This window comes from Parus major, chromosome 7 (assembly GCF_001522545.3).
Source record: "Parus major isolate Abel chromosome 7, Parus_major1.1, whole genome shotgun sequence".
In the NCBI taxonomy this organism is placed as follows: domain Eukaryota; kingdom Metazoa; phylum Chordata; class Aves; order Passeriformes; family Paridae; genus Parus; species Parus major.
In genome coordinates, this window is record NC_031776.1 from 32,875,468 (window position 1) to 32,893,313 (window position 17,846).

A 17,846-nucleotide genomic window follows, 5' to 3' on the forward strand; every position below is an offset into this window, starting at 1 on the left:
TTGAGCCACAGAAGAAATCTGTGCTTAGCATCTTTGGAATCAAAGAGGAAGTCCACAGAATAATATTTTTATATTTTTTTCCTGGAACAAATTTCTCAGATGATGAAGTAGACACCTTCAGCTATTAATTCATCAGTTGTTTCCCTTGTTACCCCTTGTGAATCCCAGGGGTATCAACTGATTGCTATTATAGACTTAAAATGCAAAGAGCAATATTTTTTTTGCTGTTGTGCATTTGTTTCTTTCCTGACTCACTAACATTACTAAGAAATGGTACATAACACCATAACACATTAATAGCTGTTGTTCTTCAAACCTCATCATAACACAATCTCTTCTTGTATGCATTTACAAACATTGTGTGGAAGAAATAAATGGAGCCTGTGGGGTTTTTTTACATTTTTACACCACAGCAGAAGGAAAAGCCGATTAAAAGATTTATTCAAATATTTACATGATACACACACACTGTTGCAGTATTAAAACGTGAGCTTGCTCCTTTTACAAATCTCTTTAGAAGTTTTTCTCTCCCCTTTGTTTCTAATACAACTTTTAAACGGCAGTCACAAGTTTCAATGATCCCAGCCTGTAATTGTGAATCCCCTCTGGTTCTCCTCCTCCTCTCCCTCCAATCCACCATCTCTTATTGAACAGTGTGCACTGGCAGCCCAGGAAGCCTCCCAGGTCCTGGCAGCATCACAGCAGGAGTGGACAGGACAAAGAAAGCCTCCACCTGCAGAGCTGCCTCCAGCCCTGGGATCATCAACACAGGAAGGATGTGGAGCTGCTGGAGCTCCTGAGGAAGCACAGAGATATTCCCAGGACTGGAGCAGCTCTGCTCTGGAGCCAGGCTGGGAGAGCTGGGGCTGTTCAATGTGGAAAAGGAAAGGCTCTGGGGAGACCTCAGAGGCCCTGCCAGTGCCTGAAGGGGCTCCAAGAGAGCTGGAGAGGGACTGGGGACAAGGGATGGAGTGACAGGACAAGGTGGAATGCCATCAATGTCCAGTGATCAAAGTCTCATGAATATGACAACAGAACACTGGCTGGAATACTTTAAAAAACCTTTCCCCATGAGTGCAGCAGACCTGAAATGAGGATCTCAGCTAAACCCATTCTAAGTCAGCCTGTATTTGTTTCATGTTGACAGTCAGCAGCACCATCATCAATTTTACACCATTTTCATGGACCAGCAAAAGTAATCACTTCTGTTCCTTGACCACCAAAGAAAAGATGTTCTGCGTTAAAATTTATCAAAGCTATGAACTGCAGACATATGGAGCCAAACATCTTAGTTCAAAGGCATTTGATAGATAATATATTACTGCAGAACAATTTATTCTCCCTCTCTGTTGCCAATTGCCACTTTATTTCCTACTCTCCTTGTCCCAGCTTTTCCTTCAGTCCATGTTTCACTGCCATGTCTGGGCTCTGAAGTGCTCCCAGTGATCAGTGGAGACATTCTCTGCCCCAGAAATGCTCTCCTTACCATGGCTCTGGTACTTACACTGTGCTACTACTCTTAATTGATGATTAGTTGATATAAGAGATGAGTATCAGCACTGTAAAACCCCCAACTGGGTAAGTTACCAGTTCACTGGGGGAAGCAGGTATTTTTTCTAGACCTAATCTGGAATAACCAAAACATCAAACACTGTTCAGACTGATAAAGTGCTGAAATCCTGCCAAAGTAACAAGCTTAGATGAGAAACATAACAAATGTGGCTCTTCAAGAGCTGTATGAGTAGCAGAACTTTTCTCCTCTCAATTTCAAATTCAGTTTTATAAAAAATAAACTTTTATGAAAAGTTCTTTCACTCCCTGTGTGATATGACAGAAGTTTAGTAGCTCAAGTTCCATTGTAAACTCATAGGATATATCAAACCATCAGCACTAAACAGCAAACAGAAGTTGCAGGCACAGAGATGTAAAATTCACCACACTCAGAAAAGATATTCTTGAGTGCAGTGAGGGGAGCCATTTGGAATGAGCAAATTTTCCACCATGCCTTGGTTGTTTTATGGAAAAAAGCAGAATTTCTGGTTCACAACACAACAAAACTCCTGACACATGGATGTGAACATGAAAGAATAGCAGGGCTTGATCCTGCACTACTACAGGAAGTTTATCACACACAGAAAGGTTCATGAACACACTCTGAAATTCTCAGTATTGAAATGATCTCCTCTGTATGAGCAGCAACTCATTCAGAACTCAACTTGAAATATAGGTTTAGTATGGATGCTTTTGTGACTTTTTAAATGAAATAAACCCAAGTTACCCAGACATAATACCAAAGACACCAAAATAAGTCTCAGAATTCTACAATCAGAATGAAAGAGTTAAAACAAAAACAAAAAAAAATAAGGACAGAAAACAAAAGACAAAATAAAGGATCAGAAGATTTTTAAATAACTAGAATGTTTTTTCATTATCTGTTTGCATTCTGGATCAAAACCCAGTCAAAACTAACAGAAATAATATATAAGTTGGGGTATAGCAATAAAAATCTATGTTAAATATCCAATTAACAGACCAAAATACATCAGCTAATTAATAAAAATGCCAAAAAACCCCAGTAATTAAATAACTGAACTGCAAAATATATATTCTGAGAAAATTTTCCACACAGTGTTTTCACCACAAAAGAAATGGAGATTGCTTAGTAAGAATCAGACTGTAAAAATCCATCATCACTTGTGGCCTTTCCTGCAGGGCAGCACTTCCCTCTCCCCAAACCTGCACTCCCCACCTTGCACATGGCACTGAACAGGTGACTCTGAGCAGGGATGGTTTGCAGGCAGCAGATAACAACTGAAGGAAAACACTCTCTCATTTTTCTGTCCCTCCTCACAAAACCAAAGGTTTGGGTACCATTCCTACATCCCTGACAGAAAAGATTAGCTAATGGTAAGCTTTGGATTCATCCAGTAAATCCAGCAGAGAATATCCAAGTAAAGGTATGGAAAAAGGGCTGCTGTCAGCAAGTTTGAAAGCTTCAAGTCCTTTCAGATCAGAAGCTGCAGAAAATCAATTTCTACATGAATTTTTATTTTTCCTTTAGAAAAATAAATCTCTGCAGTCAGATTGAGTCAAGCTTACCATCTGCTGCAGAGAGAAATACAGCTATACTCAAGATCACATTATCAAACTTCTTTGTAAACTTTACATGCAAGCTGTTCCTGTCAGAATTGAAGTCATTGTGATAATGCTTCTTAATATTCGTTCAGGCTTTAAATAAAGACTGACAAAAGTCCACATATGGATGACAAGCTGTTCTACTGTAAATATTTTTGTATTTGTTGAGAAGGGGCTTATGGCAGTTTAGGACATATTCCATCAGGAATTTTGGTTCTGAACTACTTACTGACTAATAGAACCAAGATAAAATCCTTGTTCCAAACTCCTCACCAAAATTTAGTTTTAAATTAACTTGATCCCATTCCTACTCCTGCTTAGATATGCTTTTACATCATTATTGCTTAAAAACTTTTCCCAGCTGGTGGATGTTGTAGAATGGAAGACATTTAGTCTTTGAAGCAAGGCTTCAGTCCCAACTGGCAATGGGTGAAGCTAAGTATGGAACAGAAAAAGCAAATATGATGTAATTTTACCATTAGAGCTCACCCTCTAAAGCACAATACAAATTCTTCCACTTTTTTGTACAAGTAAACTTGTTAAACTCCTTTCCAGTATTCCTGTAAATGTGTGGATATAGCATAAAAATCCTTCAAAATTTCCTTTTCCACATCCTCTAGTTAGAAACATAACTTACAGAAAAGCAAACACAAAAGCAAATGTTGTGACAAGTAGGGATTAAATTGCTTTTTAAGTTTTGATTCCATTTTGAGAAGTCACAAGGCACGTGCTGCAATAATTATTGCAATTAACAGTTTACCATTTGCTCCAAGTTCATTACACATTGTTGCTTTAATACAGCAACTATGCAAGTAACTCAATACAGCAATGAAAAACCAGTTTTTAAAACACCTACATGAAAGATATACATTATGTGCAGCCACAGACAAGGGTGTAAAACAAATCCTAGTGCAAAGAAAGAGCCTTACCCTGATGTTGGATCAACAGCTATGGCCTTGGGGTTGTTCAGGTCCAGCTCGATGAGGGTCACACACACTGACCCGTTCTGGCTGCAGACAAAGATCCTGTCACTGACATCATCCACAAAGTAAAAATTCCCCGTGATCCAGTCCATTGCTATTTGCTGTACATCTGCCAAAAAAAAAATAGGAAGAAAAGAAAGAAGAAGGAGCTCAGGAGTGCAGTTTCAATCTGAGCAAAGGACTGCTGGCTGCTCTGCCAGCAGCTGCTCCACTCACTCAAATAGCTCCAGCTGCTTTGCATCTACACTAAGGTTTCTAATAAGGAACCCAATTCTCAGTACACAAATAGGGTTTGGGGAGGATTTTTCCTTTTTAAGTACAGACATCTGATGGCAGCCTCAGTGGTATGAAAGATACACATTTGTTTTGAGCTCTGTTAAGTATTTTTAAGTCTGTTGTTATTTTTTTATGGTATCCCCAGAAGAAACACCACTGAATGATGGTGCACCTGTGGAACACTGATGGTACCAGATTGCTGGGGGAAGGCAGCTCTGAAGCCACTCATACTCTGAATTTAGTGCTCCAGGATGTCTATTAGACCCCAGGGATGGGAAATTGGTAAAGGTTAAAAGAGTTTGTTGGTTATATTTGAAAAGGACAAAAGCAGACCAGAAATACTTAACGGAAATAAAAAACCCTGTGGTATGCACATCTGAAAACACCTTATCTATGCATCCATTTTCATTTAAAATACATTTATCTTGTAGTTCTGGGTTATCTGGATGCTGCCAAATATCTGATAATTGCCACAAGCAGTAGCACTGAAGTAAATTTTTCTGTGATAACATAGACATTCGCTAACCACCAAGTTTTCCTTCTCAGGATGTTGTGGCAGCTTCAGAGCGCCCTGACACAACTGTTCTCTCAGTTCTTTTCCTTGTGGGATCCTGGAACCACCCCCTGTAAATGCTTTATAAACCCTTGATTTATAAATCAACTGACCTGCCCATACATCATCTTACTGTTCTAGTGGGCAAAAGTACAGAGAAGTGCAAAGAACGTCACCTTATCAACTTTATTTAACTAAGATTTCTTTTCTTCCTCTTCTTATTGACAATACTGTATTGATACAACACTGTAGGACAGAATTAGGTATACTTTAATAAATAATACCTCAATTAATAGAAAAAAAAATTTCCTGTTAAATGTTTTCAATGATCAATAAAAATGATTTTTTTATTTAAAAAAATAAATATGTTTATTATATTACAGTGCTTTCAAAATAGTGCTAACATAAGCTGAGATTCTGTCTTGATGAGAGAAACCAGATGTGATAAAATATCATTGCACATTGTAGGTTGGTTTTTTGGATTATTTTAGTTTTCTGTATGCTTAGAATCCTTCAGATGGGGGATTTTTAGGTTTGCTTTCCACAATCCAATAAAAAACTGTTTCCCCCATCACATCCACGCTGCACTGCAGAGTAGTAAGTAAACTTGATTGGACAAAAATTGTATTCATTGATGATAACTCAGGGCTTATGAGCCTTGTACTTGCTTAAAATGGACATGGAAGCTCATTTGTTGTCCTTCAAAGTGCAGGTAACTTAAATAAGATTTACTCAGTGAAATACCAGGAACACCAACTGCATCCCACCTCAGCCACCCCATTACACAGCTCAGTGCTGGCTTCTGTCTCTCCCATTCCTGCCCTTCCACTACTCATTTCCCTTTAAATTCAAAGTGAATATTGTGCCTGATGGGTCCTATTACCAAGATCTGCTGAGCCAGAATAAAGAAATACTCCATTTAGCCCAATATCCAAACTCCAGAGGAGGCCAATGTCAAATGCACTGTGAGATATGTGAGCACTGATATATTTCAGACAATAGGAAGAAAACACTTTTTTTTTTTTTCCCCCCCCTCTCTTTTTCCAAGCAAAATATAGGAAGTGTTTTTAAAGTGCCAGAAGAAAACTCTGTGCCTCTGGAAATCAGTTAAGGCATTTTCAACATACCTGCTTACCATTTTCTGAAGTTGGATCCATGGAATGAAAAATTTATGGTTTACTGATTCAGGGAGACTTTTGAAAATTGCAGATAAGCTTCTGTGCAACAGAAGCATTTCAGAAAATATCGTTTAAACAGTACAAAAGGTACAAAAGGGATCCAATTTCAAACATTTTTAGAAATAAAACTAGTAATTAAATTCCTGCAATGAGAGGTCTAGAAGATTGCTGTACACTGGGAAGTGGATGAAAAGGAGCAAGGTTAAGTAGCAGCCTGTTGGAGGAGGGTATGTTTTTCTTACTGTGTGAAAAATGTACCTATTTTTAGATAAATGTGATATACAAGTGAAAGGCACATCACACATAGGTTATTGGATTTGTTAACATAAAAGAACTTAGAGTTATAAAATGTTTGCTCTGTTCTTTCCTTAGGTTTTTGGTAACACATCACAAAAAAAATTGCACCAAACAATTTTTAATGGAAACCAAGCATAATCCAAGGTCATATTAGGGAAAACCATTTGCATTAGGCAGTTAAAAATGAGCTCAGCATTGCAGGAAAGCTGAGACATCCAGAAGCAATAGCACAGCATAAACTTTGTGTCAAACAGCATTGGTAGCTCTGAACACTTTATCCGTGTTCCCTGCCCAGCAGGATCCCTTGGGAAGGGCAGGGAGCTCCCAGCAGCACAGGCTGCTGGAGAGGTTTAGCTTCATTCCAGCTGCATTCCTCCTAAAGCTATTCTTCCCTGAGCATGCCATCTTTCCAGACTTTTATCACAGAGTTTCCAGAAAAAGCAACACATGAATTCACAGTAATTCCCTTCAGGAGAGCAGACTTCCCCAGAGAGGTGTCCTGCAAAGAGCACTTCCCAGCAGCCCAGCAGTGCTGAGCCCATTTGTGAGCTGTAAACACCCTGGGTCTGCTCTGAGCTTTGTCTCTGTTCTGTTCTCTCTGCATTGGACACATCCCCCTTCTCACAACACAAGTTTGGAAAGAATTGTCCAAGCCCACTCCCCCACCAAACTAAATTGTACATGAGAAATCCCCTTTGGCTGGCAGATAATGGGTTCTGAGAATCCCATTTTTTGTCTCCATGGTTTGGTAGCAGCTCTGTGTGAAGCTGCAAACCACTGTAAACCACAGAGATAAGGCTCTGGTTGAACTGGAGACTTTTAATATATATATAAAAAACTTCTTGGACTCAAGGAGTTACTGAATTCATTTCATGCCTATTTCTGAACTCATATACAAAGCCCACTATGTGCAGATGTCTGGTCCACTCACATCTTTAAAGCAATTAATCTCTTTTTCTTTCATTCACACGGTTTCAGAAGTCCCTAAAAAGAAATATCTTCCCTTAAAAACACATATATTTATTCTGAGCAATATTCTGTATAGTTCTGAGGGCTTTCCCAATATTAATAACAGTTTCCTTGGAGCATTTCTTCCAAATGTTATCATCTTTCCTTTATTACTTTCTAAAAACTAGGATTTCCTCTTAAGGACTTCATAAAGAATAGTTAAGACAGCATATAGGTTAAATTCTGCTCCACTTAATGACATTATGTAGACTGTGGGCACAGCAAAAGTGTGTCTGGAAGTGAACTTTTCCTGTCTTTTAAACACACAGACATTATTAGACCTTTAGAGAAAACAATCATTTCATGAGGATGGCTAAATCTTCAAAGGGTCCTGGAAATATGTCTTATGGCCAAACCATAGTTTATGGAAATCAGAGAAGAATAGAATGGCTCTCTTCTTTCACTTTGATTTTCTAACATATATCTTGTAGCATAAGAATTATTAGATTTATTTCCATTTCAAATCAAGACTAGCACAGGTCTTCAGATCTTCAGCAGAAGAGAGGGAAAAGCAGTGACATATTCTTGTATTTCTGTTACTGCAGTAATCAAGGATTCTGCCCATTCACTATCTATTAAAATCAGTATTATATAAACAGATTTCATTTTTCCCAGATGTAGAGAAAAAAAAAAATAAAAATTGGCAAGCTTTTTCCTGTTAAAAGCTTCAGTATAAACATTCCTTATTTTTAATGTAAGAACTGATCTGAGCAAACTACTCAGTGGAATTCTTGAGATGTTGGAGTGTTTTTGAGAAACTTCTGAGTGAACTGGGGAATGATTTTGGATGAAATGTGATTAAAATTTAAAATATTCCTGGAACTCTCCATATGCTTCTTGTCAATGATGAAAGAGATAGACCATTTCTGACTATTTTAAGAAAAAGAATTTAACTTTTACTGCTTTATATAGTAAATTTTCCCTCATTGTGGACATTACTGCAATGAAAACTTCCTCATATATGCATATGTAAATCAGTATTGCTTGAATATTTAGATTCTCCCCATATTAATATATTTATAAAATATATATTTGAAAGTGCTTAAAACTTATGTTTTGGACAGAAATGCCTTGTTTTGGGTTTTTTGTGGGTTTTGTTTTTTTGGTTATTCCTTTATTTTTTAATTTGTTTTTGTTTGCTGTAATTTTTTCTCTTTTACAAAAATTGATCTTAAAGGAAGAATTATTTTGATTAAATTACTGATTCTTATTCTCTAACCCTTTTATCTCCTTTCTCAATGCAATGTCCAAACTGGCATTGTCAGACTTAGTTTAATTTATTTATCCAGTTAGGAAGAATAAAAGAGATAAAATTACGTATTTATCAAGGAACACACAAATTTTATTGCAAAGAAAAGCAGAAAGCCAGGTGGGAATAGACTTTTTACCTCCACTGAGTAAAAATCCCAGGTTTGGGACAAGACAAGGAGCACCAAGATTTTTTGTTGTTTTGTTTTTCTCCAATAGCCAGTGATGGTGAGAGCAGGTAAGAAGTGTTAAAAGCCATAAAATACAAGCTGGGAAATCCTGCAGCAGCACTGCCTTTGCTGTGCCTCTCTTCTGACATTAATGTTGCTAATTAGCAGCCCAGGCAGCCTTGCACTGACTCTGTGCCTTGGGAAAGTGAAGCTGGAATGGATTTTCTCTCTGCTCCTTCTACTACCAAGAATTTGCCATAATTCTGTCTGCAATGCCACTTAAAAAAATATGATTTTTATTAAAGATGTCACCATTCAATAAGTCAGACACACTGGTGTCTCAGCTTTTAACAGCCATGTCCAGAGTGATTATTACATGAGCAGAAGAATGAAAAATCAAGTGAAAAATATCCATCCATCTTTTTCAAATGACTCATCCTCAGATATCTGATTCCTCTGAATTAAATCAGCTTTCGCAGATACTCTTTGTTAGAAGCACAATGCAGAACCTAAAATATACTTAATTTAAATAAGCACTTTAAAGCATCTAGACTTCAAGTTCCTCAAAAGAAGAGAAAGCTTTTCCTTTTCTTTGCAGAGCAAAATCATTTCAATTTCAATCAATTTGGTTACTGACAAAAATATCGTTGGCATTCTTTCAACCCTGGAGCAAAACATCCTGCATGAAAAACCTATAAATGTGAACACTGAGACAATAGCAGATTCCTCAAGCTAAAGAATCTTCAAAAATATCAGAATAATCTAAATATTTTGAATACTTAATGAAAGCATCCTGATGGCTCAGAAAGACACTAAATCTCTCAGAGACATGGTGGATTCAGGCGCTTTGAGATTCAGGCATTCAGCTCTTCTCACCAGGTGCAGAAGAGAAAAATTCTGGGCATTTGGTGAGGAACTGGAACAGGCTGTGGCTGCTCCTGGATCCCTGGAAGTGTCCAAGACCAGCTTGGATGGGGCTTGGAACAACCTGGGATAGAGGAAGGTGTGGCTGCCCATGGCAGGGAAATGAGATGATCTTAGAGGTCTCTCTCAACCCAAACCATTCTGTGTTTCCATGATTCTACACTGGCTGAGAATCTTCCTCCTCTTCTAACAAAACCCTTTACACAGCACTCAGTGGAAATGTGGTGATGGCCCAGATATGTTTGTGCCTTCCCCAGGTATTTTACAGCAGGGTAGCAAAATCTGGACCTAAAATCTTAAGCATTCTTAAGCATATTTCTTCTTTTACTTGGTTATAGAGTGTTTCTATCAAGAAATGCACCAAGTTTCTGGAATGAACAAGAGGAATGAAATTTCTGTTGCTGGGTCCTGCATCACAGAGTTGGCTGTGAAGCCAAGGGTTAAACGAGCAAGGAAAAAGTGTGAGACAATTAAATAAGGGCCTTGTGAGTGACCCTATCTTTTAATCCTGACTCTTCAGATTTTGATAGAGGGTGATTTTTCTGGCATCAACCTCATGTCAGAAATAAGTAAGAATAGCTGAAAAGCATAACATTCCTAATTTCTGCATTACTGAGTCTCAGACACATTGCCCAGCGATTGCAAACCTGTAATGGGGTCCCAGTGGCCTGTGTACATGCTGAACAATAAAGACAGATTTATAGAGGTACATAGCTATAACAGTCTTATTTTTTTTCTTTTTAGCTGCACATTCAACAGCTTCTTATAAATCTAGTGAGGCTGTAAATCAAACCCAGTTATTTACTTCAAAGCAGTTAAGTCACCCACTGTTAAAATTAAAGCATAATTCAGCTGCAACAGGCATCCCATTGAGCCTGTGGCCTCGGAGAGCGGCTGTGGGGACACGGAGTGGCTGCTCCAGGCTGTGACACTCCCTTCCTTCACCTTCCTGAAAAATCCAGAAATCCACCACCTCCCCAGGACAGTCCCCTGCACGGGTTATGAACCCCATAAAGCATCATCACACGGCAATAAAGCCACTTTAACGTTGTTCCACAGACAGGCTAAGCAGCAGATTATTATCAGATCATTACAATGCAAGGAGATGCCAATAAATACATGGAGTTATCTCACAATGCAAAGTGTTTAAGGGAAATGACTTCCAGAGAAAGTTTGAACAGTTTGATACCAGAAGTAAGTAACAATGCTTTAAGAAATGCTTTTGATAATTTAGAAGTGAATTATCTCTGGTAACTCTTAAAGAGTGGGTTAGGCAACAAAGGAAATTCACACTGCACTTTTTTGGTGGAAGGCAACATTTGTCAGAGAACACTCCAATGCAGATATGCTGTAGGTTCTTGCAGGCCATAATTCTGTAGGTTAATTTTATCTGGAGCTCAATCTATTTGCTCTTAGCAATAAATGGTCCAGACAATGTGAATTGTAGGACGTGCCAAGACCCATGGTGTGATTATTACATTTCATTTTTACACTCAGTTTTAATCAGAAGGTAATACTGACCATAGAGATTTAATTTTGTTATACAGACATTCATATTGGGCACAAAATTCTCCGTCTTCATCTCAAACATATTACAGGAAAAGGAAAAAATCACACTTGCAGCAAACAAACAAACAAACAAGCAAAACACACCACAAAAAAAAAAACCAAAAAAACCCAAACAACAACAACAACAACAAAAAAAAAAACCAACACAAAAAACCCCAACATTGCTAAAATAAAAAGAATTTGCTTTTAATAAAATAAAAATCTGCATATGGAGTCCGTTTTAAATTCAGCTTGAGAATTACAGCCTAGACAATACCAGACAATCTAAAAATATTCTCAATAATAAAAAAATATGACCTGCACAGTTAGAAAACATATACCTCATTTCTTCACACAGCATTTTGGAAACAAAACCCTATTTTGTACTTTACTAGCTAAAAAGCCTCTCTTTTAGGGGTTGCTAAGGAAAGAAAAAGAAATTGCTTCTTATGCTAAGGACACTGAGCTTTTTTCTTCCTCTTTCCCTTTCCCTCTATCAGAGGATGATCACTGCAAGACTCTGAAACCACTGCTCAGCACCTAGAAAAGTCATTTGAGCAAAACAAACAAATAAAACCCTTCCTGCCTACTAATGCTGCCAACAGACAATAACAAATGCATACCATGTAAACATTACCTCACCCTCCCTTTGTCCCTCTCTGTCCCTTTTTTCACCCATTTATTACATATTTTCAATATCAAAATAGTAACCTTTGAGAAGACTATTATTCATTATATGTGACCTGACCAACAAAACAGGCAACTGCTCAGACTTAAAATATTGACAGTGTTACTGCACTTAAGAAATAATAAAAAAAAACCAAAAAAATTCCTTGCTAACTTATTTCCAGTAATGCAAGAAATAAAACTAAAACATGGCTTTAGATTTATACATAAATTATTTTTCTATCCATTTTCAACCAGACATCAGGACACTGCTTTTTGGTTGTTGTTGTTTATTTATTTCTCTCATCATCACAATAGTGCTGCTATCGTCCACCTGAGCATTATCTTAAATCAGAATGGCACCATAGATCCCATGAAAAGTCTCATAAATCACTCACATGGCTGCTGCTTCCAGAAATATGACTCCAGCTCAGTGTGTTTCTATGTGCAGAGCCTGACCTTTGCTTTCAGAAGGATTCCAGCCCTTCCCAGACCTCACCACTCTGGGAAGGTGTGAGTCCATAATCCCTTCACAACCCCAAACTTCCAGGTACCTTGTGCCAGCCATTCCCATCTTGTATATCCCCCAGCACTTCAGGTTTTAAACCTCACAGTGTCTGTTATTCTCTGTTATTCTACATTTACAGGGGAAAAGACAAAACATCACCAGCATATTGCCTTTCTTCCTAAATCACTGCTCCTCTTGTGTAAAAAGCAAAAACAAATTGTCCCAACCCTTGCAAAGAAGTGCAGAGAGATGCTATATTAAATATATTAAATATAAATAAATACAATAAAATATAATTATAGAATAATAAGTAATAATTATAATATACAACACACATATTAATATATAAATTAATTATAAATATAATTAATATATAGATTAATATATTAAATATGCACTACACCCTCCTCCAGGTCCCCTTGTCTTCCACCTAGCAATATTTTTTTCCATGAAATGTTTGCCTACCCCAATGTAAACTCAGCTGTGAGCTGAGTGACCCCAAAGGCAGCTCAGGCCATGGTGCAAAGCTGGGTGGGGCAGGGGCACAGCCCCAGGTGCTCCTCAAACCCTTGTCCCTCCAGCCAGCAGCAGCTCTGCTCTGCAGCACATGGATCACAGGGCATCCACAGACTGATATAAAATACCTTTGGTCATTACTTCATCTTCCTTGAGTTGCCTTTTCTCAGTGGGTTTGTTTCTGAAGGTAAGGTAGTGGTTATGACTGTTTAGAACAAATCTGAATTCTGCAACCAGTTGTACAGACTCAATGACTAAACGATATAACCTCCCAAGAGTCTTAAAAGGAAAATACATTTATATAAGGATATAATGAAAAATATTTTCATTATATCCTTATATACCAATAGAAAAAATCTCCCCCAAATGAAAATGGGATAATACAATTAAGTAAAATAGCAATAAATGACATTCAAGACAAGTCCAAAATTGCCAAAAAGAGCGAGGGTGCCCTGAAGTGCCAGTTGTGGCACAGATCCCCACATGCTCCTCAGTCAGCTCATTATTTTTGCTTACACAGTGTGACAGAAATGTTATGGAATGACATGCACAGAGCACCCAGACCTTGTCCCCAGCTCAGAACTGTCACAGTGAGTGCCTGGCCCAGCACGAGTGGCAGCTGCTGGGTCACTTGCTGATAACACTCAGGGCATCAATTTTATGCAAGCAAACGGACCCTTTGCATATCCTGTCCTTATCATTTAATTGCTTACAATGGTTCAAACACTTTTTTTATTTTTTCCAGAACAAAGAAAATCAGAAGTCTGATTTTAGCAAAAGTGATCTACTTCAGTTAGAGCATTTGTTGCATGTAATTCGTCAGTTTGAGAAACGTGCTTCACTCAGCTATTAAAAATGTGCAAGAAGAAACAAGATTTTATCATAGTGAACTCAATTGACAAATAGTGAAAAGGAAAAGCTTTATTGTTACATTTTATTTATTCCATGGTGCTGACACGATCCATAATGTTTTCAGCATTTCAAGTACTACTCCAAAGCTGAAGTCACAAGAAAGTTCTAAATCAAATTTGTTTCATTCCAAGTAGAAATTCACAATTTTATGTATTGAGAACAAAACCAATATTTCCATGATCTGGAGATATTACTTGTTGAGACAGTCATTGCTCCTGCCAGTCAAAGGAGTTACAAACTGAAGGAAGCATTCCTATATTAAATCCCCACAATCAGATTGTGGCTTTAATTTGTCATGTCCATTGCAATCTAAATAATAATCACAACTTTGCAAAATACGCAGTTCATCTTTTTGCAAAGGCTCCTGATAAAATGATAATGAAAGAACAAGTCTTTTATTTGTTCTGACACACTAAATTTTTGGTGTGTCTCTGCCACTGGTTGCAGTCCAGCACAGAAATACCCAGGCTGCTGTGAGAACAAAGCAGATTAGGCAAGAGTTTAAGGTGCTAGAGCAAGTGGTTTTAATTTCATCACATATTTCATCTTCTATTCCTGATTTACTTCTATTAATGCAATTATTCATTATTATTCCCTTCTGAAAAAGCATGGTCTCTATTTACCCTTTTCCCTGCAGCAGAGAAAGGCATCAGAACAAAACCTGAGTTTCAAAAGAGATTTCCAGAGGCCACAAGTTTGATCAGGAGTATCAATATTTGTAATTTTAGTTTATGACTTCATTGCAAAAGACATACAAAGAGATCCATACAAAGAGATATTTATTCTTATTTTCTCTTTTCTTCTTCTCTTCTCTTCTCTTCTCTTCTCTTCTCTTCTCTTCTCTTCTCTTCTCTTCTCTTCTCTTCTCTTCTCTTCTCTTCCCTTTTTTCAGGCTCTGGAATGTGTGGCTCAGCTGTGCCATTCCCTGTGGGTCACTTCCCTGCAGACTCAGGTCTCTGTGTATCACAGAGAATTCCTAACACTGCTCAGGCTCATAGCTAACAAAATCCTGTTCTCTCATGGTTTTAGCTACTGATAAATCTTTTCCTGGGATGGACTTTGGTCTGCAATTGCTCAAGTGCTTAATTTTTATATCTAAACATGGTTCCAGTTATGATGTTGGATGTAAACAAACCGTATTTTGGAGTTTATAGGGCGTTTTTGTGCCCTTTGCTCATATAAAGGCAAAAAGTACTTTCAAAGAAGTCACAGACTTTTTAAAGTTTCCTGCAGGGTTGATCTGTGTCTCAGGAAAAATCTTTAGGAGGAAGAAGAACTCATTTAATGACTCAATCCAAAATGCATTATGAAAAAGGAAAAAAGCCCAAAACCAAGAATTCTTGACTTCTTCACTTGACTTTAGTGGAGTGTTTTAGGTTTTTAATGAAGTCTGAATTAAATATTTGCATTAATAAATAAATATCTGTGTGGTAAATTTGCTGTCAATTAGTCTAAATGAAGCAAACTTGGCTAGCACCATATGTGAGTTGCATTTACAAAGATATTTTACCACTCTAGAAGACAACCACTGGCTAAACTGTAAGAGATGTGAAATTTATAAACAAAATAATGAAGTATCAGTAGAAAGCAAAAAAAAAGTTATGCATATGCAATTAGCATATTGAAATATACTGGAATATTAATCAGATATTTAACTGTCGTTAAGAAAGTTTCCAAGAGAGAATTTGAAGCCTCAAGTTCATAAACAGCTTTACTGAAATGGGCAAGTGTTTGTCTCTTAGTTATCTCCTATATCTCTCCTTATTGGAAGAAAGGCAGAAGACAAACTCCTGTGAATACTGAGGACATGTGGAATAATTCCAAGAATAATTCCAATAATTCCAAGTTCCCGTGGCTACCAAGTAAAGAATAAAATAAAGCCAGCATGGTGCATATGGAAGTCAAAGTTTTATGGAAAAATGTGTGTCTAATCCCATAAAACATGCAAGAATTAAGGCAACTTTTCAAGAAAAAAAATAAATTACTTGAGAATTTGTTTTTTGTTTAACCAATACTTCGCTACTATTGTATATGAAGATATAAATGCTTTTGTAAAATATTGACTACAAAACTGTGATTTACATTAGCAGAAACCTATTTATCTATAATTACATCTCTACTACTCAATATGATAGTATTCCACCTTAAAAACCTTGTTATCAAAATCAAAATGTTACTGTTTTACAAGCAGCATAATAATTCAATTTGACAGAGACGAAGAGTCCTTCAGCATTCTGACTGATAAAGATAAATTTACGTGGTTACTGCTACTATGACAAAAAAAAATTCCTTTTTTCTTTACAAAGCCCTTCTGCTGCTGTGGGAGTTTGCTTGCTTGCTCTTGGATTTCCTCCCTGGTTCAAGAGCTTTTCTAGCCAGGATGGGTTGGGATGTAAGGAACACAAAAAGATCCAGTCATGTCCCACGTTAGGACAACAATGAAGCTGGAATTAAGAAGGAAGTCCAAAAATGGTGAGCTAGGAAATTGATAGAACAGAGAAAAGGGAATACAACAATACAACACTGATAATTTTTGTCTCTTTGCATTCAGGAGACCGTTCCAGGCAGACCCTAGGAGTTTAGAGAAGGGGAAAAAAAACAAAATAAAACAAAAACAATCAAAAATTTGCACTGAGAAATGCCATTGAGATAAGTCTTTTTATTTCCTGTACTCAGTCTGAGATTTCACTGTCCAGGACACAGCTACTGCAGGGTAAATAAAAGAAGAAAAGACACCATGCCAGCTTTTTGCTAAGAACAGAAGGCAGAAACAGGGTTTTGACCAATGTCAATGCAAGATCAATTGTGGAAGCTGGATGAGTAACAAAGCTTGAAAAATAGTAACATCACATCTTTGAACGACTGAAAAAATCCATTTGCGGCAATTAACAACCAGCTAAACAGTAGCTCTGGTGTCAAGAAGGATTAAGTGCAGATAACCTAACTTTGGAGGGAAATGCCACCAATTTAGGCTCTATGCCATGGGAGCCTCAAAGTGACACAATACAATGTTGTGGTGACAATACTCAAACCTGTAGAACAATTCACAAGCCAAGTGGAAAAGTCTGTACCCAAAAGATGCAGCAAAAGCAGATCCTTCAAAACTGATATTGAGAACCCCACTAAGAGAAGAAAGGCTCTCTTAGGGTTTCAGATTATATCAACTTTTGTACAAACACCATCGAGAATTGAGGTATAAACTTGATTATATAAGTATTATTCATTAAAAAAAAGATAATACATTTGCAGTACACACCACAAAGGATGATACCCAAGTGATTGTGCTTGTTGGAGGTTGAATGAAGAGATTTGAACTCCCCTAATCCTTCCACTAACCCTGATAACCATCAGAAAGGCTGTGCAGAACCAATAATCAGCAAAGAGATGGAGTTAAGGAGAGTAGCATAACAATAAAAGGGAGTTTCTGTACAGGCCAAAGTCTCCAAAGGAGTCTTGTCATTACAGGGGACAGAAAAACTCTGAAAAAGGACAATTATCAGATAGCACCATTTCCTGCACTAAGTAAAAGTCTGTACTGTACTAGGAAATCACCATATTGAGGCTGTATCAAATCCTGGATCAAGAGTTCTGTAAGCTCAGGGACACCAGAATGAGGAATAAAAGTATGGACAGTTGCAAAGAAAGCATTTCCTGCATCATGGAGCATGAACATTCAAAAAATAATTGGAGTTGGGCTTAAAATATGGAAAAGCACATGGAAATTAAAACAAAATGTAAACAGGAAAACATGAAAATCCCAACAGACACTGAGGAAAACATGAAGAAGACTCAGGAAAGATGTAGCCTGACATATAAGACAGAGATGGACCAAGGATGACCCAAGCGGATCAAACCTGGTTCCTTCTGGAGCATCACCAAGTTCCAGAGCAACAGCCTGTGCTGGACCCTGTGTGAGACAACATT

The 17,846-nt window shown here is 37.5% G+C and overlaps 1 protein-coding gene across 1 annotated transcript in view; it reads right to left on the reverse strand.

The window, feature by feature from the left end:
- The window catches only part of LRP1B (LDL receptor related protein 1B), a 620,609-nt gene that overhangs the window by 259,439 nt on the left and 343,324 nt on the right, over window positions 1-17,846 (reverse strand). Inside the window, exon 7 of the mRNA XM_015635304.2 lies at window positions 4,065-4,227. Within this exon, the coding sequence (XP_015490790.1) occupies window positions 4,065-4,227 (163 nt within the window). The remainder of the gene's footprint in view (window positions 1-4,064; window positions 4,228-17,846) is intronic.